The 26428-nt window shown below is 39.6% G+C and overlaps 1 protein-coding gene across 1 annotated transcript in view; it reads right to left on the bottom strand.

The window, feature by feature from the left end:
- Positions 1 to 324: 324 nt before the first annotated feature.
- cachd1 (cache domain containing 1) overlaps positions 325 to 26428 on the bottom strand; it is a 35623-nt gene continuing 9519 nt past the window's right edge. The window contains exons 6-24 of the mRNA XM_079671262.1: positions 24082 to 24360; positions 23570 to 23719; positions 21255 to 21378; positions 21042 to 21159; positions 19767 to 19935; positions 19484 to 19626; positions 18415 to 18596; positions 17273 to 17383; positions 15886 to 16008; positions 15194 to 15293; positions 14961 to 15077; positions 14161 to 14321; positions 13810 to 13896; positions 12677 to 12793; positions 12217 to 12368; positions 11571 to 11732; positions 10610 to 10687; positions 10336 to 10437; positions 325 to 3789 (exon numbers count right to left, since the gene is read on the bottom strand). Of these exons, the coding sequence (XP_079527388.1) occupies positions 3539 to 3789; positions 10336 to 10437; positions 10610 to 10687; positions 11571 to 11732; positions 12217 to 12368; positions 12677 to 12793; positions 13810 to 13896; positions 14161 to 14321; positions 14961 to 15077; positions 15194 to 15293; positions 15886 to 16008; positions 17273 to 17383; positions 18415 to 18596; positions 19484 to 19626; positions 19767 to 19935; positions 21042 to 21159; positions 21255 to 21378; positions 23570 to 23719; positions 24082 to 24360 (2726 nt within the window). The 3' untranslated portion in view covers positions 325 to 3538. The remainder of the gene's footprint in view (positions 3790 to 10335; positions 10438 to 10609; positions 10688 to 11570; positions 11733 to 12216; positions 12369 to 12676; positions 12794 to 13809; positions 13897 to 14160; positions 14322 to 14960; positions 15078 to 15193; positions 15294 to 15885; positions 16009 to 17272; positions 17384 to 18414; positions 18597 to 19483; positions 19627 to 19766; positions 19936 to 21041; positions 21160 to 21254; positions 21379 to 23569; positions 23720 to 24081; positions 24361 to 26428) is intronic.

The raw sequence follows: 26428 nt of genomic DNA, 5'->3' as shown, positions 1-26428 counted from the left end.
CTGAAATACTTTGAAAGTAGGGGTCAAGTTTCTTAGACAAAAGTTGTGGTGCTTTTGCAAAACCGGACCACATAGTTACTCAAGGTAATTTCATCCTGGATTAACAAACTGCTTTTTGATTTCCAAATTAGCTAGATGAAAATAAACAGGATTATTTGAGCCTGATACTGCCGTATACTGTACCTTACTGTTTAAATGACTGATAACAGCACAGCCACAGTTTACTGTGTAGATTTGTAGATGTATGTATGCATGTAGATTTACCTTATATAAAAAAAGGAGGGCAAAATAATTGAGCAGCACATAAATACAAAAACAGGGAACTTTAAGTGTAAAATTGATTTTATCACATTCATATTGCGATAAATCTCAATTTGATAACTTTACATGATACATGAGGGGGGTGATGTACACATTTTCCTTCAGTACATTATTTAATGCGTTTCAGAGTGTTTTGTATACACACACACACACACACACACAAACACACACACACACACACACACACACACACACTTACTCATTTAAAACAGCTGGTAAATACTGTTTAAAATGTATCCAGAAAAAAATGCCTTTGAAAACAAACTCGATTTGGAAAAAAGAATTTGCCCCAACACACAAACAAATCAAAATATATGCTCTGAAATGCTACAAAACTGCTTCAATGTCTTATTCCACAACAATTATGTACCATGTGAAGTGGTGAGAAGAAAACATTTACCTAACTTGTGTTAAAACAATTGTTTTGAAAAGGTTATAGGTAAAACTTGCTTCAGTAAATGGTCAAATGGTACAGTCGCAGGATAAACCCTTCTGTTATCCCGGTCTTCAGTGGAATATAAACTACATTTTCCATTGCAATTAAATCAAGAACAGTAGAAGCCCACTTTAACACGATTGGGCTATAATAACACCACTTTGCGTTAACCTCTGTTATATCAGGTTTCAAATTATTCAGCACTTTTGCCGCTTGAAGTTTAATGAGCTCACATTAGATGTGCTAATGTATATATTATAATAAAGTGGCAAACATACTCAAGAAACAGTACATGAATATGACTGTTTTAAGTAGCAACAGAAACAGCCCTGAGTCTAAATTATTTTGTGGAGCGATAAGCTTTTTTATAAAACATTATTTAGAAAGGAGATAAAACTTTAAAATCTAGAAGTCTCTCAAACATATAAAGTTTGTGTATAATTTTTCCAAGTACTGACTTCCATCCAATATGGACCTAAACAAATGAATCTAAAAGAACATCCAAGGCATCAAAAATATAGTGAGAAACCATGAACAGACAGTAAAATGTCAAAACCCAATATCTGAGCATCATTTGAAGCATAACTCATGTTTCACCAACATAAAAAAAAAATGGAGTGTACAGGACATCGATAGCTATTTGTGATTCTGTATTTACACTTCACAATGAACCTCTGAAAAACAATAAACATTTTTGACAACAGAAATAAATGGATATCACACTGAGGCTATCTTGACCAGTTGTGTGCACAAAGCACAGATCAGGTCACGTGGCTCTTCGTCAGAATACAAATAAGTGGATTTCTCAATCAGAATAATTTCACCTAAAATTCTCTAATACTATCTTGAAAAATACAATAATGCATTCAATGAAAATGTTCCAGGTTGATAATCATTCTCTCTTCATGCTCTCACACATACACACTCACACACACATGTAACAGTTAAACCAGAGACTTGTAGAAAATACATTTTGAGTGGTTAACCACAGAGGATCTGACAGATGGGTGTAACCTCTGTACAACAACAGCAGCATCTCTCCCTCTTTCACTGTCTTCAATGAGAGGGAGACTCCATCTTGGGCATCACTGGATATTAAGCTTGCTTTGCACCAAATCCAGCACACAACTTAACATACATACAGTATTAGCTCTGCCACAAAGGGGCATAAAGTCATAAAGTTGTGGTTGATTCGGAGGGGGGAGAAGGGGGGGGGGGGGGCAGCTTTCAGTACTGGTTTTTCTACTCAAGCAGACAGAGGGGACAGCAGTCAGTCTCTCTGAATCAGACCTCTGTGAGGATCCCCGATTATCCTCACAAACCAAATCTCCTGCAGGGACTAAAGCTAGGAGGGTGCTAGTTTCTCTTTTCCCTCTTCAATCCCCGATAGGTTTACAAAAACCAGCAAGCTTTGTCTACCTCCTGATACAGAGCACATGTCCAGAATGGCGATGTTCGGCACAGCAAGTCTTACCTTAACAGTAAAGCAAATACTTCCTAAATGTGAGAACAAAAATAAAAATGTGATAGTTAAAAATCACATCTCCAGGGTAAGATTAAAGGATCACTGTTTTTTACCAATTTAAAAATGAATACCAGTTTTTTGTTATAAGGAGAATATCTGATTTAGATTTGAGATACCTGCTCATCCAAAAAGTTCCCTGCTTAAAGAAAACCCAGGCACAACACCAAATAGTAAATGGGATCATCTGGTGGAGAGGATAGCTCAGAATATGCCTTTAGGAAAAGAAAGTTAAGAGAGAAATTGTAATAGATTCCAAATGCGCTTCTGATTTTGCGCCAGGGTCCTGTGAAAAATAAAGAAACAAAACATGTTTTCAAACCGTCTGATATTCTATAATGTCCAAATAAAAATAAAAAGCAAGCCACGTGCTTTTAGGGAAATGCAAGGATAAACTAATGAGCCCTAACTATGATGCATTGTTTATAGGAAGTGGGTTGATAAGCATCACTTATCTTTCTTGTTTGTTATCTGCAGCTGCTTACTCATCTGTCATTGAAAATGTAGCTCCTTAATAAATAGTAGAAAAATATTTTTTTCCTCTTAATTTGTTTTCCTTCTTGTATTCATTTGAATCATTGAAGTTTTTTTTTTCTGGACTTCACAGAGACTCATTATTAATCTTTAAAGAAAACCAACTGTTGAGTGACAATGGGAGATTAAAACTGCAATATTATCCATAATAGCATCTGATATTAGATCCCAGTCTTTGCAAAAATACAGGATTTGTACTCTTCATCTGAGACGTTTTCACCACAAGTAGACTTAGGGGCGAGGCGGGAATTAAGCATTCGGGATAAAGAGTTCAATCGGCATCAAGATTTCATTTGTTAATTGGATTCTCCTCTAGTCCTATACAGTCTTTGCTCTGGCTTGAAAATGAAGAACTCTGTACTCCCTCAAGGATGTTAGGTTCCAGTTGTTTCCTGAATGGCAAATCCCTTCAGAAAACACACAAAGATTCCAGTTTGGGTATTTTTACCAGCCCAGTTCTGGTCATTTGTGAGTTAGGCTGTGTACACTAACCAGATCTTGGACTGGGTTGAAAAAAAGAAGTTGAGATGAGACCATGAGGCTTACACCCATTACACGCTAAACATCCATTCATGGCAGAGATCCCAGCGATCCATAGACGCTGCGAGTCCAGCTTCTCTCTCCCTCCGTCCATCCTGACAGTACCTACTGCGTGCTGTCTATTCAAGCACTAATGTTTTTCTTAAAAATAGTCTTTAATACAAAAATGTCCCTTCCCAGCAGGATCAGCACTCTGCGTCCACACTGTGCACGGTGACTGCCGCCTGCAGGTGGTGTGTGTGCGTGTGCAGCGGGTAGTGGTGTGTGTGCGTGTGCCGGTAAGGGTGAAACTTGTGGCTGAGCAACGCCGCCGTCTGAGGTGGCGTGTCTAGGTCGAGGTCGTCGTCGTGGTTACCGACGTCCACACCTGCCGAGAGCGGGTCGTTGTTCCCAGGTGGATTCTCACTGTCCTCCTGCGGACTCATGGTGCTGTAGCCTGGAGACAAAGAAACATGCAAATGTTGGTATTACTGCAAACTGTTATCCCTCTTACAACTCTTTTCCAAACTAAAACGTATAGATGGTTGGTAAGAATCTTTTCAGTTTGATGCGCCCTGTTGTAGCCCAGGCTTTTCAAACTTTGAATCAGGTCATGTGTAAACTCAACTAATGTTTAGATAAGGCAACATGAAGTTTGTAAAACTGATATTTGTCTCGCATCTACAGACACCTGGTATCAAGCTTTTGCACTCAACAGGTGGACGACAGGATTCAGGTGGGGGGAAAGAATGCAGAAACCTGCGTTTTACATCAATCATTTCAACATGCCTACCAATTGTATTGTATGCATTTCTTTTTGCAGCCATGTGTTGCGGAATGACCCATACATCGATGACCAATAACACAGGAAAACACACCCCTTCCTCTTTAAAGAGGTTGGAACCAGGAAACGTTTTACATTTTTCAGGTGTAGTGAAGTGACTTAAACATATATTATCAAAGTTGTTATGAAAAAATTATTGACTTAACAAATAAGATCAGGGTCATAAGAACTTCAAAAAATGAGAGTTAGGTCATGAGCAACAAATGGTAAAGAAATAAAACCGTAAACCTTCAAAGAAAATTCTAACACTACACTTTTAACCTCAAAGCTACAAAAATAAAACTGATTGAAGAAAAAACCTCACACTTGTACAACGCAACACTATTATATACTAGAGGACACCTTTTTGGTTTGGGCTCTGATACCTCATTCACACCAACGCAACTCCGGTTCAAGCTCCGTGCTAGAGCTTTTCAGGTTCAGAACCGGTTCTTCGGGTTTAGCTCCGGCTCTTTTCACACTGCCCAGAGTCCAACTGGTGCTGCGTCATTGCGTCATCGTTCGCGTCATGACGTAACCGTTTGCGTGCCTGCTTCATAAAGCCAAAGCGCGCGGAAACCCCTCACAGCTGACACCGACGACAACAACAACAATGGCCGATTGTGCTCCAGCTTCTTCTGCACCTCTCCGGAAGACCAGATTCCCAGTAGGTAGCTGGTCTCTTCAGTGGAACACTGCTGCTTGTTAAGTTTCTCCATCGTTGTGTACAAACTGTATAAAACACTGTTTTTTTGTTGTTGTTCAGGAGCTGGTCCTGCCCCTGCCCCCGCCTCGACGTAAGCGTGACGTATGTGGTGCTTTTGTTCTGGCCGGACAATTTTTTGGTGCTCGAAATGAACCGGATTCCGGAGCTAAGAGGCTGCTCCGCTGCGGTGTGAACAGGAAAACCTGGTGCTTTTCAAGCTCCAGCTCCGAACCGGCCCTGAAACACCGTTGGTGTGAATGAGGTATGAGTGAGGGATTCAAAGAAACATAAAGCATGTAACAATTCATGGTTTTCTGTTAAGAATGGCTGCACAGCATTGAACATAAATGGAAAGGAACCATAAAAGAAAGTCCTTCTAGTCATAGATATTCAACACAGACACCTCCATTTGAATTCACAGTACCACACAATGTTTCTGACAGCAGTACAAGCTTTTTGATGGTGCATTGACATCTAAATATCCCCATAGGGCATTTTTCTTCTTGTTTTCAGCTTTCTCATAATTTGAAAAAGAAAAAAACTCCATACATATTTATGACTGCTTTCCTTCACATATTGCACATAAGTTTAGCCTGGGGAGATAGAAAATCAAGCCAACATGGCAGTTATGATGCATTTTGTAATTGGAGCAGTGGGAGGGTGGTACTTTGATAATAGAAAAAGGGATGATGAGGTCAGTGTATAAGTATACAGACCATACATAAAGAGACCGGTACTTTTTTTATAATAAACTTTACTGATAAAGACATTTTAGGTTGTCATACTTTAATTTTTGACAAGTGAGATGACTAATGATGTACTCTTTCAGAAGCTTATTATCACGAATACATTGTATAGGCTCTTGGTCTATTCAGTTTCTTCATAACCCTTTATCTGCCGGGTGGCGTGTATCATCTTAAGGGCCTTAAAATCCACCTGAAACATATTGTCTGACTAAAAACAAATACTTGGTATGTCTGTAAATAAACCTGTTATCCTTAATTCCTTTAGTGTTATCTTTTCCAGGTTCTGTAGCGGCACCAGCAACACGCTGCACGACAGGAACATCAATCTGTTATTGAGCAAATAACCCTGTAAGCCTGCGCGCCTCAAGGTTTATATTTATAGAAAAATCACTGCAATTTTGGATGATGAAATATGAAACCTCCAGAGATACTGCTCAAATTGATTTATGATCCAGTGTGTGAAGCAGTGGGTTTATATGTGTGAGGCATGTAGGGAGAATGCAGTGGCTCGTAGCATGCCTGTCTGTTTGGGTGGCCTCGTCAAATGTATCTCCTAGTTACCTTTTTTATCCTCCAAACATCTAACAGCTATGCATATCATCCCTCAACATTCTTCTCACGGCGTTGGAGGTTCATATAAATAAGCAGGCTATCCCTAGGCAAATTCTTAATAGGTAAAGAACCTAGCAAACTGATCATAAATAAGGTAGCGCTTCTGTAAGGCTGTAGTTAAACACAGTGCTGCTTTGAGATGCATGGTAAATAATCACTATGCTAAGGCTGTTGCTAAAGTAGGCGGTGTGTTGTTTAACATGTCCCTCCCCCTTATTAGTTTTCCATCTTAAAAGGCTCATTAGCACTAAACAAACATTAAAGCAGAGGCTTATGGGAATGTAATACGTTTTTCTAGTTATTCGGTTGTAAGCTAAAGTATTGGACAGATTATTGACCTGATGACGCAGCAAGACGAAAGGTCAGAGGATAGTAAAAGTAAATTTCTCACTAAAAAATACTGTCTGTAATATAATTAAATTAGGAAGTTTGTTCAGAAATGTCTATCTCACACTCTCAGAAGATTAGCCAGGCTTTGATACCCCAAAAGCAGAGGGAGTGATGAGAATAGGGGCAGAGAGAAGTAGAGTCGAACAGAGGGATTAAAGGAAAGGCATGGATGGAGACTTCAAGAGAAGTTCCAGATATGGAAGATGCCAACTTCATCACAATGTATCCCTCTTTTTCCCCAAAGGAAGAGTAAGGGTGTCAGGCAGGCCAACAGCTTATGTCTGCTGTGGACAATTTCCAGCTGCAACAGGTGAGAAAGAAATTCCCTCTTAATGTTGAGAGATGTGGAGAGAAAGGCTAAACAACCATCCTATTTGGTGATATTATAGTTTTAGATGGAGAAGACTCAAGTGTAAATCCTCAAAAGAAATGATGGGCTGTTAAAGACAAAGCACTTGAGTTTATTAAACAAACCAAGTTATTATTTTCTTGTCTAGATTTCAATAAGTAGATCAATACCAATTTTAGCAGGCGGCAAGCTTAATGTAGCATACAGGCTGGGAACAGGCAATAACAGTTAGCATGGCTGTGTCCAAAGGTTAATGCTCTCTTCAACATTATCTATATTGTTAGCTGCAACCCAGTCTCACGGCATTTCGTGTTATAGTCATGAAATACATTTCATCTATTGATTCGTGTTCACCAACACGATTCTCCCCTTTTTTTCGTGTCACACAGAACGATTTGAAAAGCTATGTATTTCTATTGGTAGGATGTTTCGTGCCTGCACCACGTCTTTTTGTCCGGTCGGGTCTTGGCAGACCGGCAGCTGTGTGGTTCATAAAAACATTTTCTTACTCAATATGTTTTTATTTTAAATTGTATAATGTCTGACTTTTTTTGCCGTCCGCGAGGAAAATAAATGAGGCTCTGAAATCTGTGTTTTTTAAATCTTTTTTTCCTTCTAATTTGTTATTATTTGGTGCAGGCACGAAACATACTGCCAATATAGAAATATATTGCTTTTAAAATCGTTCTGTGTCAGAATACTGAAATCTGTATTTTTTAAATCTTTTTTTCCTTCTAATCTGTTATTATTTACATTGCTTTTAAAATCATTCTGGGTGAAACGAAAAAAATGGGAAAATCGTGTTGGTGAACACGAAGCAATAGATTACATGAACACGAAATGCCGTGAGACTGGGTTGGAAAATTTACATTTATGGGTTTTATTACATAAAAAACTAGACCTACTGCGTTTTTTAGCTGGGAGCAGTAAATAGCTAAGCTAAGCTAACAAGCTGCTCAATGTAGCTACAGATTTAGCATAGCCCTATGATTGTTATTATCTTCTAACACAGATGGAAAGTAAGCACATTTTGTATACTACAACTATAAAATATCTAGGCAATGTAAATGTTTTTTTTTTTACAATCTTTAATATAGAAATTGTCAAATATGTGTATCCTCATTAAATATCTTCAATATCACTTAACATTTGACTCGAAAAAACGTATTTATTTAATATTTTTTAACCAAATTATGATATTCTACATACACAAAAAAAACAGAACATTTACAGATATTGACATCTGCCTATTTCCTCTAGACATTCCACTGTATGTAACAAATGCAAGAAAAAACATAAACTATATTTTGCCAGGTTGTTTGAATTAAAGCAGGTGGTGTATGTATTTGTGCAACGAGTATAGTATTCATTCTTGTTTAGTTCTAGCCATTGGCTGTACATTCATATTGCTGTTTGCTCTACCCAACAGCACCCTAGTGCGTCACTCTCTTAAAGACGTAATGCTCATACCCTCAGCTCTGCATAATGAGTGAGTGGATGGTGGTGGGAGGGCACCTTTGACCATGCAGAGAGGAGCCTGAGGAAACTTTAAAGGGTAAACATGTGATTTTATTTAAATTCATGAAGGACCAACATCCCCTCTCCTTTCTTTCAAACGTGTTTCTCTCCGTCCCTGTCCTCTTGCCTTTACATTTCTCTCTTATTTCCCCTCTTTCATCACTTTTGCATCTCTAAATGCCTCGGTCTCAACTAGTCTTTTTGAAATGCCATCCTAAGATATGCAACATATTGAATATTTCCTTTCCATTTTCATAGACTGCTCTTTTCATTAGAACCTTAGAATCACCTTGTTCTGCCATCTTTTATGTGAGGGAGGAATAAAACGTCATTCATTGTTCTGAACTTTGTATTGTAAAAACATGTTGTGCAGTATACAAGGATATGAAAATTCATGTTTATCCGTGTTTGGCATTATCATATAAGCAACACATCATTTGTTGTGCATCATTGTGTTGCATAATGACCAACAATATTTGTTTTATTTAAGGTTTAACAGCTATTCTGTAAGTAACAAGCAGCTGACAATCTCTTTTTGTTTCCTTCTTTCACTTTAACCCACTCTTCTCTTCATTTTCATCTTTGTTCTCTCCGTCATCATCGGTTATGCAACAAGCATTCGAGACACTCATTGCCAGGAAGTGGAGTGATGCCATATGTAGGCGGTAAGAGCCCATGTGGGTGAAAGCTGTCCATCCATGCTCACTGAGTGTCAGACTTACAAGTTCTACAAACGGTTACAGCGAAATATGAGCAACTCTCCCAGAGCTGAAGACGAAAGAAAACCTTGTTCTGAGCTGTGATATAATAAAAAGAACAAGCCAGGAGCTGAACCACTGCCAAAGAGCTGAGAGCTAACCGTGGATTTCAAACTGTAACATTCATTTCAAAATAAAAGGACATACATAAGTCCTAAATAGGATTTTTCCCGAGTGTAGCTACATACTTATTTTGGTTTTATATTCTATAACATATTCTATTAAGATATCCTAATGTTAGAGAACATTTAATCAGTTTGCTGTTCTGTCATACTCCAGGCATAAGTGTGGCAGAAGGTTAAAGAAGGTAACCCAGACTTCTTCGAACATCTTCCAGCTCTTTCTTGGGGATCCTGAGGCGTTCCCAGGCCAGGTGGGATATGACAGCTCTCTGCTGGGTGTCCCCCGGGGTCCCCTCCACAGATGGTGGTGTTCAGAAAGCTTACTGATTAGATTCATAAACCTCAACTTTCTCCCTTTTTTTTTTAATTCTAGAGTCGGAGCTGAGTCTACAGATGAGCCCACATGAATGTATTGACTTCATCATTTTAAAGGAGTAAATATAGCTAAGCTTGTGCTTCCTAGTGCATTTCAGCAATACTTGTACATGTTGGGTTGGTTTTGTAACCAAGGAATGATTCATTTTCCAGAAACCTAGTTTATTTTAGACTGGAGCATCTGTTGTCTAAGAGTAACATGACATGAAGGAAGATACCTCCACGGGGAGCTGATCAGGAGGACGTAGAGGGTTCAAAGTACGCTAAAACTGTATTAAACCTTACTGTACTCAACTTGAGGAGATTTCGTACAAAACAATGACGGACGACGTTGTTGATGCTTCTTGTTTCCACTAAGTGTATACTTTTAAACAACCATGGTGAATTTAACCAGAGTAGTATGCATTTTAAAGTAAATGTTTCAGTTTTGAAAGTAGTTGTGTTTTTGATTTAGCATTACTGACATTGAAAATGCAAGCTATTCATTTATGAAATACGTTTTCCATCCATTCTGATGTATTGTATGACATGCTGAAGGGGTTTTAGTGTTACAACATGTGTGTTTTTTTTTCTGTGAACTCCGTCTCTCCACAATTTTTCTTACCGTGGTCGCTCTCTGTCCCAGATCGACCCCAGTACCTCCGTCTCCGCTCTGGCGTGTGAGTGTGTCGCTCGATTACCGCAGCGATGAATCGAGTATTACTGACTGAAAATGAAGGAAACACACAGCTTAACACTAGGTCCCTCAATAAATCTAATATTTGCAGCATCAAATGAAAGGAAATCCTATAATAACTTTATCTTAAGTATTTATCCCTATTATCAAATGTTCTGCAGCATGTCTTGTTTATATCGATAGGATATCAAACAATACTCACTAATTCCTCTGTCCTCATGGCTGTCTTCATCTCTTTCATCTCTTTCATTATCCAGGTTGGACATTCTCACTGACATTTCTGGAGCAGCATGGAGGTAGAAGAAAAAAGACAAATGCAAGATAAGACTGATGTCACTTTGGAAATTCATATTTGCCAATATTACAAGTATGACAAGAAGAGATTAAATGAGGGCATGGTTTCTTTCTCCAAATATTTTTATATTTAGGAGTTTTCTGTTTGGGGAGAATAACTTCTTGGGTTCGATTGTTCTTTAACCTTGCCTTTGCACACACACACACACACACACACACACACACACACACACACACACACACACACACACACACACACACACACACACACACACACACACACACACACACACACACACACACACACACACACACACACACACACACACACACACACACACACACACACACACACACACACACACACACACACACACACTATCCATCCCAAGTAGTTGGTAGTAGCAACTAGGACTCAAGTCTTTTAATGAGGCTGTAATCGGGTTTGATGTTTTTGTCAATATCGCTGAGTAATCACACAATTCATGCTGTAGCAGCTGCTGCTGCTGCTGCTGCTGCGTGATGATAATGTCAGCTGTTTAATTCCAGCAGCACTTGCCGCCCTGCTTGTTAATCAGGCTGCTTTGAAACTCTGTATCATACTTTGGTATTTAAAAGAACTGTCAGTATGTGAACAGACTAAATGTGGAGAATAAAACAGGGACATTCTCAACCTAACTTGTGGTTGCTTTGGAAGCTTTTGGGCCATTACAACCCAACAAATAGGATGCTGTGGATTTATTTCGTGGTGGTAACAAAAAATAATGTTATATTTTGAAATTTCACTTCAATCTCATTTGACTGACCTATAATGTTCGATTATAACTCTATTTGTGTTTTTTAAGAGATAATCCATCCCTTAGTCCTACCTTGTGCTGCGAGTGGTGACATGTGCTGGTGCGACCGCCTGTGGATCTGGTGTCTGTATGCATACACAGCCAGCACCAACACCATGATGCATCCCATAATGCCCCCGGCAACTGGACCCACAGGGGCGCTCTTGATCATGTTCAAAGAGGCCACCTCCTCATCTAGGGAAAGAAAGAGAAGAAGAAGAAAGGAGAGGAAAGGATAGGCAGACGGTTGTTTCAGGAAATTACAAAGCATTGCAGATGGTTGAAGTGAAAAAAAAACATGCAAATATCAAACAGCTCTGGCTCAGATTTTGCCCAGAATTTTTTAAGCTTCTGTCCTCTCACGATGTGAAACGCTGCAGACAAATAATTGACTGCGATAGGATGGCCAATTTTCATTTTGAATAAACTGATAACAATCCAAGAAAATAACATCTGAAACGAGTCAGTCAATTTTGAATATTGGTTATCATGATCAAGAAATATAAAACCTTTGCTAAAACAAGGACCATTGGATTTGTTTCTTCTTTTGTCTTTGCTTGCCTGTTGCTTTGCTCTGTTGGCTAAGAAGATACACTAGGATACAGTTGGGACACATGTCTCATAACTGTGGACTCTGCAAAAACAGTTTAGGACTCATTTATATCCACAGTTCACTCACCTATCATTCCCATGCCATCTGCGTAGGGACTCTTGGCGCCGACGATTCCCCCGAAACATTCCTTCTGCAGGGCACAGTACGGCTTGTCGATATGCGTCTTACCATCACTGTCCACCATGCACCACTCACAGTCCAAAACGCCGAAGCAATCACTAAAACAGGGCAGAAACAATATAAATAGAAGTGATATTAGTTGGTGGCAAACACTTAAAAGAAGCTATTAAGGAATGTTTTACCAAATGTCTCACCACAGTATTATTAATATTATATATTTCATTCATTTCATTTTTTATTTGTTCCATTCATGGTATGCACAAAGTCAATGTATAACAATTATTTACTAAATCTGTCTCTGTAAACACACCATACCCGAACAAGATTGTGATTTTAGAGCCTTTTTTGGTTTATTCATTATACCAGTTAATGTGTACTGTACATGTGTGTAGATAAGTGTGTATACCTGCTAGTGTATCTCTGGCTACAGCGAGTGTTGATGCACTGAGGCAGCGTCTCATGCAGACTGGGATCAATCACATTCAGACTGACTGGCTCGTGGTGCACCTCACAGCTGGGGTTCCTGCATAAAACAATCATAAAACACAACAGGTACAAATACAGAAAGGTGCAGTTGAATATTCTTTGGAAAAAGTCAAACATTCTGCTGACAGAATCTATCCTAATCCTACATTGAAACATGATTGGACTTTAAAGAAGAAAGCAGATGTTGTACAGTAAAATTGACAATGGAATCAAAGCATGAAGCCTCAAAGGAATGTCTTCAAAGTGTCAATTTATGCTAAGCAGCTTTAAAAAGAAAGAGGAAACATCAATGCTGCTCGACACGAAACAAAGAGAGAAATCTGACAGTGAAAAAATGATAATTGCATGTCTTCCTGAAATAAAAGGAAAAATTGGCATTTGAAACATTAACGTGCTGTCAAAGACTGCTGATGGTTTATGAAAGGAGATGGGTGGAACAAGAGAGGGACAGAGAAAGAGAGAGAGGAGAGACATGAAGGCATGACTAAAAATACAAGAGAGACAGTGACAGTCAAAGAGAAGTAAGGAAGCACCCACAAACATTTACACGGCTCTGAAAATCAATGCAGGAGCACGATATGAGGGTAAACAGGTTTAACACCAAAACTTTGATTTGCTGATTTACTGTGATATCAATGAGGCAATCGTCAAATCATAACAAGCCACAGTTGAAATAGTAACAGGAATATTAAAGAGAATTGCCACCTTGGAAACGTGCATTTGCAGATACTTTACAGATGATTTGGCAAATGTTTCACAAGACACTGAATGAGTCGTGCAATATAATACGGTCAGCAAGTTAAAAAAAGTGAAGCTATATGCGAGAGGGATATTCCCGCACAAACAGAAAAAACATGTGGTACCCATGACACGTTGCACCATGATGTATCTCTCTCTCCCTCTACCACATGTGAAAAGTAACTTCTCTAAAAGCGACCGGCACACATTCGTTGATTAAGGTTCCTTTCCCCTCTAGGACATGACTGAATGTAATTCACAAACATTGTAGAATTTGTTAATATAAATACGATGTAGGATATGGCTCGGACTGACCTGTTTTCAGCATTGGTGAGGTTACCAGTACACTCATTGACCTCCAGGGGGCACTCACATGGACACTCACATTCATTCTGCTCCATTCTGAAAAACACAAGACCAGTCACATGGTCAGTGAGGAAGCTCCATTCATTTTGTTTGTTTTTTAGGTGAAGTAAAAACCAATTGTATTGTAAGCTGAATTTTTGTTAGCTCATGATGCAAATGTAAATACAACCCACACAATCGATATCTACAATATCAGATCTGGATCTTTGGTAAACTCCAGAGGTTTGTCATGTTTGACATTGTTAAACAAACATGCAACACATATAATCTTTTCTTTGAGCGTTTGTAAGGGGCTGAGACCTGTGGCAGTTGAGACAGAGGCGGTCCACGGTGCTGCAGGCACAGAACGCCAGAGAATCACACGTCTCGTTGACGATGCCAGCGAAGGCGTTGGTGCCGGGGATTCGGGTCAGACGGTACTTGGAACAATGGCTCCCATGGACCAGGTTCGTAAGGTCCCCCTATGAGAAACAAATAGGAAGATTAAAAAACACTTCAATAATTACTAATTCCATTATTTATTTATTGTTTGCTAATTTGTACGTTTCTTTTATTCTAAGAATTACAATTAACACTTCAAGCAGTGACTCTCGCTTTTTTATGTTAATTTATTTCCTTAAATTATCTATAACCAGATGCAGCTGGAAAAAAAAAAAACCGCAGTAGGCAACATTGGGAATATGACTTTATAAGTAGCTGCACATGGCATACAAACTAAGCTAAGGAACAGTAACCTTTGAAGAAAGACAAAAACATGGACCGGGAACTGGGGTATTTATCCAATCAATTGAAATGTGTGATAATACACAAAATCTGCTCATGTTCATCTAAAAATGGGCATGAAGGAAATTCATTCAAGTATGACACCTTCATTAATTATAAGCTGTAGAGCTTGAATAGGAATATTATACACCAGGACTCTCTAACTACACAAGACAAACTGAAGCTTTAACAGAATTATACTAAATAAGAATAAATAAGGTGGCAACACAAAGGATCACCAGAGGGGGGCAGTGTTATACTATCACAGAGTATAACTGTCTGACTGTCTTCCTCTGCTTTCAATCAAACATCCAGTTATCTCATGTTAACCGCCTCACCGTGATGCTGGTGTTGAACTTGTAGAAGCGCTGCACGGTGCGGTCACTGAAACTGTTGCACAGGTTTTTCTTCACGAAGTTGGGATGGTTCAGGATGTCGTTAGCCACCAACGGCTCCTGTATTCCATCACAAAAAAAACAGGAGGACAAAATTAGATTTAAAATAATAAAGAAGTAGTTAACTGTGAATAATGTTTTTTTATACTATTATATATTGGTCTCTGGTCCTTTACCTTGTGTGTAATGTGCTGCTGCTCTGCGGGGGCGTGACCTTTGGGGTCAATGAGAGTGGGGTGAGCCACCAGGTACCCTCTGTCCTCCATTATGAAGCACCTTATTTATGTAAGTAAACACATAAATAAATGTAAGTACGGTACAGCAGACATAGTGACCTCGGAAGTCTATTTAAAGACTGTAACTCCAAATTTATACTTTCATTGACCATTTACATTTTTTTTTAAATCCCCTACTTCAACCTGTAAAATACTGCTCCATTCTACTTCCCTCCATTCCTTCAACATTGTGCCAAATACTGCGACTCCCTGCTCTTCCACCCCCTTTAAGCTAATCCTGTTTTATATGGCACCTGAACACAGACAAGAGAGAGAGAAGGAGGAAGTGGGCGGTAGAAGGAAAAAGGGATGAAGAACACAGAAACAAAACAAAAAGGGAGACATAAAAGCCAGAGAAAGTATTTAGGGCTGAGACAGCAGCAACGCCACATCTTCCAGCAGGAATGCCATGATAATCAGCTTATCTCTTCTTCCCTCCCGTTCTTTTTTATCTCCTTCAACCCTTTGCAAGTTGAGTTCTCCACATTTAGATAAAATTCAGAGCAAATGGCAAAAGAAAAGAAGAAATGATCTAAATAAAGAAGTAAGAAGAGAAGATTAAACAACAGACACAACAAACCAACCCTTCCTACCTGATCTTGTTGCCCTTGTCCTGGTTGCAGACTGGCAGCAGGTCCAGTAAGACCTTATAGAAGTAGCGGAGAGTGAAGTCTATGCCCATCACTGCAACTGCATACCCAGGAGCCATCTGAGAGCTGGAGAGAGAGAAGACAGAGAAATGAAGCACACCAGATTTGTTTTAAAGATGTGGGAAAACAGTTTAACTTTGCCTTGAGTTTGTGTTTTTACTCAAAATACCTTTATTACAACACAAATATTTACACATTTTTTACACACCAGCCAAAAACAAATCTAAAACACACACAAAATACATCCCACTCACCTCAAACTCTCTCTTTCAATCTGTGTTTATGCAGACTACAGACTGCGTAGTGTTATGCTCAGTGAGCCGGCCATCCACACACTAAACCTGACTTATCACACACACACACTGATACTGAATGTTTGTGTGTTTATTGCAGTGGCCGTGGTAAACAGTTCCTATTGCGCTGCTGTTAGCGGTGTTCCCGTGCTAAGCTTTATCTTAAACTCACAGAACTAGAAAAACATAAATACTTAAATCTCAGCTGCAGTTAAAGGCTTTTTAAAGCCTCCAACTCAAAGAGGCTGTGTTTAAAACCTTCTACTATAAAAAAAAGTAGCTGAAGCACAGAGACTCTTTACTTGTGGGCACTTTGGTAGAGCATATACTTAAAGACAACTGTGATGGAAACAGAGCATTTGCTTTAGGGACAGTGACATATTTGTACCTTTCTAAAGTGTTTTAAGACCAAGACAACTTGGCCTTATAGCTCTGTTTTTTCTTTTCAAAACTAGTCTCTAACTGCCTGCTGCTATGTACAGTGGGTTTTCAGAGCTTTTTCGCTGAAATCAGCTGCCTGCTGTGGCCAAAAATGACACTATAGGAGTTGTGACAGTGAAACAAAACTGTACAATTTCTGGTTGAACAGCTAAACAATGAGCTGAGACTCAAATACAGGATAATGGCAGATACAATGTTCCTTCAATTCCCACAATGTTATTTTTTCCTGCAGAGGATGGTGTGTTTACTTCTTTTTTGTTTCCTTTTATGATACAAGGTCGCTGAAATGTAAACAACTGATTCGCTAAAATAGTGTACATAACAGTTGGATAAATAGAGAAGAGTTGTAAAGTCGGTGAACTGACTCAGCAATGGAATGTAACACAGAAACTTCTATCTAAAGTTTGCCAGCATTACCTCACATGAGTCAAGTTAGCCTGCAGCAGCAAAACACTTTCAACTCACTTCGAATGAGTACTTTTTTAACCAGATACTTGATACCTGTCCTGTAGGACTTGAATCTTCTAGTGCAGTAACTAAGAAAGCATATGTACTTTTTTGAGATGGTTAAAAATACACTATCTCAATCTTCTTACCTGGAGGCATGGATGGTGTGACTGATAGTGACAACGTAGCCCGCCCCCCCCACATCCAGGTAGGGTCCCGTGAAGGTGACGAGGCCAGGGTTAGCCACAGCATGCTGGTACCTACACATCACACAGGAAGAGGGTTAACTCACAAAGCTGACAAAAGTTGAATGGAACTTTTTTGTGTGAAATTCAAAGAATTAGTGCTGCATTTTTTGGTTCTTCCCTGTATACAAACAACTGTCACTATTTATAAATGATAAAATGTACTCTTACATTTTTTTTATTTGAGAAAAAGTATACTATTTATTGTGCTGATAATCCGACTAACAACCTAACCTTTACCAAAATATTATCACATGACTTAAGTTTTTTAAGTGTTAAGTTAAAACTAAGATCAATGAGAAAATCAGAAATTGCTGGACCATTTTAGGCAAAAAAAGGACGGGCAGTCTGTACACATACTCATTCCCTTTAAAGGTGACCTATCATGCAAAATGCACTTTTGTACGTATTTTATACATGAATATGTGTCCCCGGTGTTCCAGGGAATGCACAAAGTGTCAGAAAACACAACCCTCTCTATTTTCCTCCATACCCAAATCTCTTAAAAATTTGAACACTTCTATGACGTCACAGAAGTGGCGCTACGGCTATTGGGCCAACTCCACCAATCAGGAGGAAACAGCCACGGACATTGCCGTTCGAAAGCACCGGAGACGCTGTAGTACATATGCCAGGCCTGTAGATGGTGCTGTTCTCACAGAATCAGCCCATGCAAAGACAGTGTTAAATTGAGCGAAATGAGGAATGGCTAAAATGCATGATCTGTTTGATATTTTGAAAAATAAAAAGTATAAATATGCCTTATATAGGTATGGTCCTACACTATATTATTTAAATATAGCAGGATAGGTCCACTTTAACTAAACACACACACACACACACACACACACACACACACACACACACACACACACACACACACACACACACACACACACACACACACACACACACACACACACACACACACACACACACACACACACACACACACACACACACACACACACACACACACACACACACACACACACACACACACACACACACACACACACACACACACACACCAAAGTAAGCCTCACCATTGTCTGCGGGTCGGGTCGAAGGCTTTGTCCATCAGTGATCCTGGGTAAATCCGGAGCACCCCACTGGGCGTTGCTATGTAACGGCGCACAATGTAGCAGTTGAGGCTACTCATTTCCATTAGTGTCATCCACTCATCCGTGACGTGACTGGTCGCCATAACCTCGTTCCTGACAGAGGACTGCAGAAGGATGAAGGGAGAAACAGAGAGAGAAGAGGGACAGTGAGGTGAGGAAAAAGAGAGAAAAAGAAGGAGGGTGTAAACACGAAGAAGAGAAAAAGTTGAGCATTTGATAAAGAAGCTTTTTGTCTTAAATCAGGGGTTTGCCTTGAAATTAAATTGGCTTAAAGTTTGCCTCCAATTTACCATTTAACAAAATGGGAAAGAAAGTGAAAGGTTCTCCCCGTTCAAACACCCCTAAACATCAAGTGATTCTATTGTATTCCCGTTTAAGATAGTCATTTGTCATTTTAATATTTCAAAAATCCCAATAGTCAAGGCATAGAACACCAGTATGTAGGAATAAATAGGACTCTATTAGCCCTAAAGCCCTGCTAACACCCAGAAAATTCACATCCCAGTGCCATTTACAGAGAGGCTTTTTAGTTTGAAAGGGGTGATGAGGTCACCGGAGGGGGCCTTTAAGACTAGCCTGGGAAACAGAGCTGGGACTGGGGCTTACAGTTCAAACTTTTACCCCCTAACTCCCCCCAGGATAGGAATGCACACACACTGCCAAAACCACGTGGGGGCTTTTCCTCCTTCTTAAAGGTGCAGAGCTTCATTATAAATGTGTGCATTTTAGGTATAATGTAAGCTGCCTGAAAAGTTGCTTGCCAAATGTTGAAAGAAAGTTGCATTTAAATCGTAACACTAACTATCATGGGACTCATTAATTGTGTTTTTACATCCTTGATGCTGAATGTGAATGTGCGTGTACATGCCTGAAGCCTGACCGCAGGGCTGGACGTGTGCCAGGTGTTTGTGAGGTAAACAACATTAACCCCATGTTTGCCCACTGGCTGGTCTTAGCCTGGAGATATATCTATGTCTATGTCATTAAGTACCTTGAGGCCTGGGTTGGCTATGAGCCTGGTGTTATCACTCAGGTAGGCGGTGTAGTGCTCCACCATGCGCTTTGTTTCCGGCTGACTGAGGTGCTCGTACGGAGAAGAGAAACTTCCAGCTGCCAACATCACCGTGGGAGACTCTGTGAAAGAGACAGAAAAGGTCAAAAAGAGACAGTCAGAGATGGTTATAAATGTCTAAGAGCTGACTATGGATAAAAATAAAGTTTGAAGACTTCTTTTTCACTCCCAAGTTATAATAAATGAGTGTCTTTCTCCTCACCAACTGTGGCAAGCTGTTTGAAGTGCAGGCAGGAGCTGGGCTGAGCCAGCAGGTCTAAGCGATGATACAGCAGCTTGGAGCTGGGCGCTGTGTTCAGGTTCTTCAGATGTTTCACTGGGATCTCCGGCTGCACGTACACGATGCACAGGATGAACGACGTGTCCTGAACCTAGAAGACAGAAGACAGTGGAGGATTAAGGCTGATGATATTATTTACATACTTTCATTTTTAGACTTGTTAATACAATACAAGCAGCTGGGCACTGTGGTTTGTATAGAGGGTGAATAGTGCATTTGCCAATTGTTTGACCTTTTTCAACCATGGTTTTATAACCAATGGGTGTGTGTGTGTATTTCTGGAAGCAGGACAGTGCATGTGGGATTGACCTAAACAACTACAGTACGGTGCCGATGTTCATGTAGTCATCCAGTGCAATAATGTTGAAGGTTTATTAAACTGTTTTTGGTCAAGCAAGTGCTGGCCGCAAATACTTATTAGCAGGATGAGAAAGTTGTTGGTTTTGGTACTTTCATTAAATTAGTTGACATTAGGAAAAAAAAACAGAAGCTTCTGATAACTGGAGAGACAATAGGAGAAAATGACCTTAGCTGCTAGTTTTAAGGAGACATTTTGTCTAAATTCTGGTCACAAGCACAGAGACGTGGTATGCCATAAAAGGATTTCCCGAGACAGTTTTTGTCGTCTGGATTTTTCATTTGTGGCCAATGTCGACATATTGTTGGCTCTTTAAACGTGATTTAAAAAAACAGACAAAGCTGCCAAACTCATGGCAAAATGTGACGTGGCTTAAGTGACTGTATGAAAAAAAACCACAACAATATTTGTATAGGTTCAAAGGGAAATACCTTAATCAAGAGTGATATTTTTGCTAATGCCACATTTCTAAATGTAAAAATACTTGGCATTATGGTATTGCTGTCCTGTTGTCATTTGTTCCAAAACATGACACCTTTGGGCTAGAGAGGGAAAGCATATTTGAGGGTTTTTGGGTGTGGGAGAACTTGGTTTTTATTACAATTTTAGGTGGCAGAGTTTTGCTGGAGACAGAAAGACTGGAGGCATAAATCTCCTCATAAGCATCTTTTGTTTTAACAGTCTTTGTAGCTTTGTTTGGGAACTTTGAAAAACATGTGCTACTTCTAATGTCTTTTTATTTCACATAGCATTAAGGATTAAACTGTGAATGTGAACTGTGAACTCGTCACCAGTGAACACGAGTGTTGAGTCTCTACAAGGTTTATACAAACACCTACCAGTTTCCAGGCGTAGCTGACGTTGTATGCGTCCTTGCTGTTGTCCCGGAGTCGGTTGTGGTGCCAGGACAGAGAGGAGTTGACTGGGACAGAAATGACCTGACTGCCCAAAGGGAGGCTGCAAGAAACATACAGTATTAAACACCAAAACATACGATATGTATGTATTTATCAATGGGTGAATTTCTGTCTTTTGAAGGTAACGTCTCTTACCTGAGGATGTTCTGCCGCACAACAGGGAATGCTGGGATATTCTCGTAGTGGATAATGTCCGTGTGCAGGGGAGGCTCTGTCATCAGGTAGGGCCGTGTGAGAGATGGATGCATCAAGGTGTAACCTGGAAAATTACAAAGCAAGTCATAACATCATTAATTTGTGTTTATACTGAAAAGTAACAACATCCTAAAACGGCCAATGTATGAATATAACATTAAAACAGAGCAGCAGTGTTTTCTTTGGTCACTGTCAAACAAGGCATTCATACACCACAATCAAGTATGCAATCCTTACTATATAACTCTGCAAATTAAGTCATAGTCTCTTTATACACGGTGAAATCCTTGTTGATGCGACAAATAAAATCATGAAAAAGAGTAACTACTAACTAGATTATTGCTTCAAACCCTAAATGTCACTTAAAGTCCAATTGACTTGAATTCTGGCAACTTTAAACATACAACCTGAATGTTAGAAGAGCTCCAAAGCTGTTAAAACTATTCTTTTTCAGGAACCAGAAAGAAAAGTATCTTTAAGATGCTTTGGTAGAACTACTTGTTTGTCAAAGTCCAGTCATATTATAGAGTTGCCTTTTTAGAAAAACATTTGATCAAAACCTTGACATCAAGGACAGATAGTACATTTAAAGTAAATAGAACATATGCCTTTCTACTATTTCGGAGTGAAGAATTACTCTCTTGTTTTTTGCTTGGTGGAGTGTAGTGCTGTAATAAACTCAGCTCTTAGCAGCATCATTTTAGGAGAGCCAAAAAGCCCTCAAGGTACTGGATTGCTGATCCACTCTGAGCGAAGTAAACAAACTAAATCATGTGCTGTTGTTTTTAAGACCATCCTAATACACTGTGAAAGAGGGACTGTGTTGCTTTGTGTCGTGTTTCATTTGCTGTATTAAAAAAGGCATCTCTGTCCTCACACTGCAAACTACAGCACAAGGGCCAGAGTATGTATATAAGTCAAAGAGAGATATATACGTACATTGAAAAGGATAAATGCCTCGCATGCAAAATATTTCCAATTCACTCCTGTGCTATTTTTATTTCCAGGTCCGGAAACCTCTTGTCAGCCGTGTATTTGCCTAATTGTATTTACCTACAGGCTAATTGCCAGCAGACGGTTTGATGCCAGCTAATAACATTACATGGGACTCAGTCGTCAATGTTTTCAGTGTTGCTGCATTAATAAGCACCGTTTCTGTAATAAGCTATAATTGAATGGCATATTTATTAAAATAACAAACATTTAAGAGGGAAAAAAGAGACTCATTGAATAGTGTAGCAGAGGAGCAAAACTCACACAGCTGCAAAAATTCCACTTGCAATAATTATGCTTAATAGTGAGAAAATGATGACGCTAAATAATTACCATTCAGGTGAGTAAACACTTGGTAGTTTGCCCATGTTTTATGATTTGCTCCACGTTCCTCACCTCCCTCATAAGTATTTCCTCTACAGGTCATTCACTACTCCCTCTTTTAAACATGGCACTACCTCTCAGTCCGAAATAACATACACATAATACGTCTGGTTATTGATTTTAAGTTACACATACTTAAAAAATTCCTTTTCTGCTGGCTGGATGTGCAAAAATCTAAAAGAGGGGACATTATCCCAAGTAATATTTGTATTTTTAGTATACTTAAGGGGAATCAATATGTAGCTATAGTGCTATCTAGCAAAACCCTGTCCATTAACGTCCCTGCCCTCCAGGCCTACTGAGCACAACCTGCCAGCTGTCCAGCACCAGCGGATCATCCAAGACCCCCTCAGCTGAGGCCAAAACAAACTGAGACCGGACATGAGCACTACCGCCCTGCGCCGTGGCAACGCACCGAGGCATGAACTGAACAGAGAACAGATTGCCAAAGAAGTGCCAGTGCTACCAAGAAGATGTCAATTACAGATAATGGCTGTGGAGGAACTTGAAAGAGACTAAATCAAATGTAATTCCACTTGTATGCGAGACTAAACACCATAATACACTCTCTCATCCAAACATTTGGACTGTTAATTTAAGGCCAACAAAGATTGATACCTTGAATAGGCACTGGAGTCTGTCACACATGTTGTAGGAAGAACTTTCCTGCTTCTGTTGTTACTGGCTTGGTTTAAATTAAGCAACATGCTATGTGAATGTCTTGTTTGCTGTAGTTCCCATAAGACTTGAACAACTTTATTTAGAGAACAGATTATCAAGATTTAAAGCCATATTTGGGTTACACTGCTCTTCATGTGCCTGAAGTTAGAAAGTAGTCCTGTATTAAATTGATTATTTCCTGTATCTATGTTACTGACCTTTGTTGTCAATGAGAAACGTGTATGAAGCCAGTGAGTCCTGGTAGTATGTGACGTCCTCCAGGATGTAGGCCAGGTTCACGTCCACCCCGACCACGCCCAGGAGCAGGTTACCGAAATAACACGGCCGGCTCACGGTCATAATAAACCCTGGAGAAAGAAGAACAACAATATAAGCAAAGTTCATAAAACACCTCAGATACGTTTAGGAATGTCTCTTTTTTGTCTGTATTAGAGAAAGAGTTCAATAAGTTGGGAAATTAACTTCTTCACTTTGATGAGAAGATCTATACAACTCTCATATCTATACACAAAATACGAGCCTTGATCCAGCAGGCAATTAGCTTAACTTAGCATAAAGACTGGAAGCAGGGGGTAACAGCTAGCTTGGCGGTATTTCCTGACTCCTCCTTTCAAACTGTTTGCAATTGCAACAAATCTGAAGTAGGAAGTTGTAACCTTTGATTTCATGTTTTCAAATCGATCTTAACTTCAGGGTGAGCACCACTCACCGTCTCCCATGGGGTCCGAGTAGGGCAGGCTGAATCGGACCAGGTCGATCATGCGATTGGGCAGGTTGATGTAGAAGCGGCCCACTGTCGTCTCCAGGTTGCTCAGCTGATTTAGCACCATCATGCTTCCCTTCGACACCGGTATCATGGAGGCCGATCCGGACGAGGGCATCCCAGATGAGCGGTCTCGACCTGACCCTCGGTCGACGCCATATTTCCCCGAATTCTGCTCTGCAAGATCCCTCAGGAAGGCCAGCTCCTTCAGGCCTGTTACTCCCTCTGATGGAGGAGGGAGAGAGAGACATTGAGTTTAGGATAGGGAGGCCGAGTCAAATTTGTTTTAATTTAATCAAGCAGGGATATTAGGAACAAATCAGTAACTGACGGCATGGATGCAGGCCTATTGAATAGGGCAACTGTGCAAATGAAAAGAGGAGGGTGTGGTTGAAAAGCTTAGCTTGTCAATAAAGAGTGTATGACTTCAATTCCAACCATACAAAGGCAGCCCACTGTTCTCTTTCCCCTGAAGCTGTAAATAACAAAACGTTCAAGGAGCTGAATAAAGAAATCACACCCCTGCCATTAACAAGGGCAGATACCATCATTGAAACAAGGTGTATTCAGAAAATGAACCTCATGCAGTTCACATGGTCAGGCAGCAAAAGGCTTTCACTGAACATGATCTTATAATCAAAGCTCATACAATACATTGCCACATGGATTTCCCAAACATGTTTGGCATCAGCAACAGAAACATTTCATACATGCAGGCTCCAACTTGTAAACCTGCGTCATGATCTCTATAGCTTTGTTCCTTCAATGCTAGGCATCTGCCAAACAACAATTGTCGCCTGTGAAGCTCAGAGATCATGACATGAGCAAATCCCTCATCGCTTTAAAGAAAATATGCAGCTGAGTCGTTAATGCACTCTTTAAACTCTACATGTCCATGCCTCAAAAGGTCATTTAGAGGACAATGGATAACCATAGCAGGCCCCTTCAGCTGTCACCTGGAACATTTGGCATCCCACAACCTATTGGGAAGGACAGAGCCCTGAGTGTCTGCCAGTATCCAATCATTGAGTGGATTACAGCAGAAACCCTCTTTAATGCCGAGGCTCTGCTGATCTTCACGCTTGGCGACTGACGGGAGTCAATGTCGTCATGGGTGGCAATGTCAAACCACCAGAGAGGAGAACGTTTGCTGACAGCACATGTTCCCAATCTTTATTGTAGGATAGGTATAATGATCCTTATGTAAATAAAATGTTTGATTTTGTAGGTCCATCTCACATTGAAAGATACTATTGTATCTTTGTATACATTTATTCTAAGCAAACACAGTTATGTTGATCACTGAACCTTGAACAGCCCGTCTGTGTTTCAGCTTTCCACAGCACTCCTTAAAACATCACTATGGGAGTAAATCAGTCCTTCATCACCCACTTACTCAATCAGCATGCGCTATAATGGTATAACTACCCATCTACCTAGCTAAGAGGCACGAAAGCAGAAACAGCAGTTGGAGAGTTACGTCAGAGGAGATACATTGATCAGCATATGTGTAATAATATCTAAGTTCTTATAATCAGGGTTCATACACTTTTTCACCAATGATTTTCCATGAACTTTACCTAATTTTCCATGACCAAAACATTTACTCTTTCTCAGCAAAAATGAACACTGAAAATGGTATTTTAACATGGAACAGGAAAATAAGGGCTGCATATAAAACATGTTGTGCCTATCTAAAACAAATCAAATAGTGGGCTTACTAGCTTCTACGCGCTAAAGCAACTCAAATCTCTCACCAGCAAAATACCTTGTCAGTTAAATTACATTTTACGTTCCATTACTATACGATAGAGTATTTATTATCATTATAGTATTACTATTTCGGCGATTAGCTAAAATATAAATTATATTTGATGCAACTTTAGTTACATTTCCATGACTTTTCCAAAACTTTGGGAAAAATATTGTTTTCCATAACTTTTCCAGGGCCTGGAATTTGCATTTTGAATTTCCATGACTTTTCCAGGTTTTTAATGACCGTAAGAACCATATATAATATGTATATTAAAATATGAATACAAATTAGTCCATAATGCAAAAAACAGGGACTGCAATCCAATTAAATCAACAACAAAAAAACGATTTTCTAAATGTCTCGATTAAATATGATTTCAAAGTTAATTTAGTCTGTCTTAACGTAATTGTATGCTATCTGACAGACTATTCAGCAGGCTGCTCGGCCTAGCATACATCGTTTTGGTGAGGATGGTGGACAACTCATTAACACACACAAACTGGACACACACACACAACTGTGCTTTATACTGCAAAG

The sequence above is a fragment of the Notothenia rossii genome (genome assembly GCF_949606895.1).
Source record: "Notothenia rossii genome assembly, chromosome: 1".
Lineage (NCBI taxonomy): Eukaryota > Metazoa > Chordata > Actinopteri > Perciformes > Nototheniidae > Notothenia > Notothenia rossii.
The sequence above is the reverse complement of the archived record's forward strand: the minus strand, read 5'-3'. Positions and strand labels throughout refer to the sequence as shown.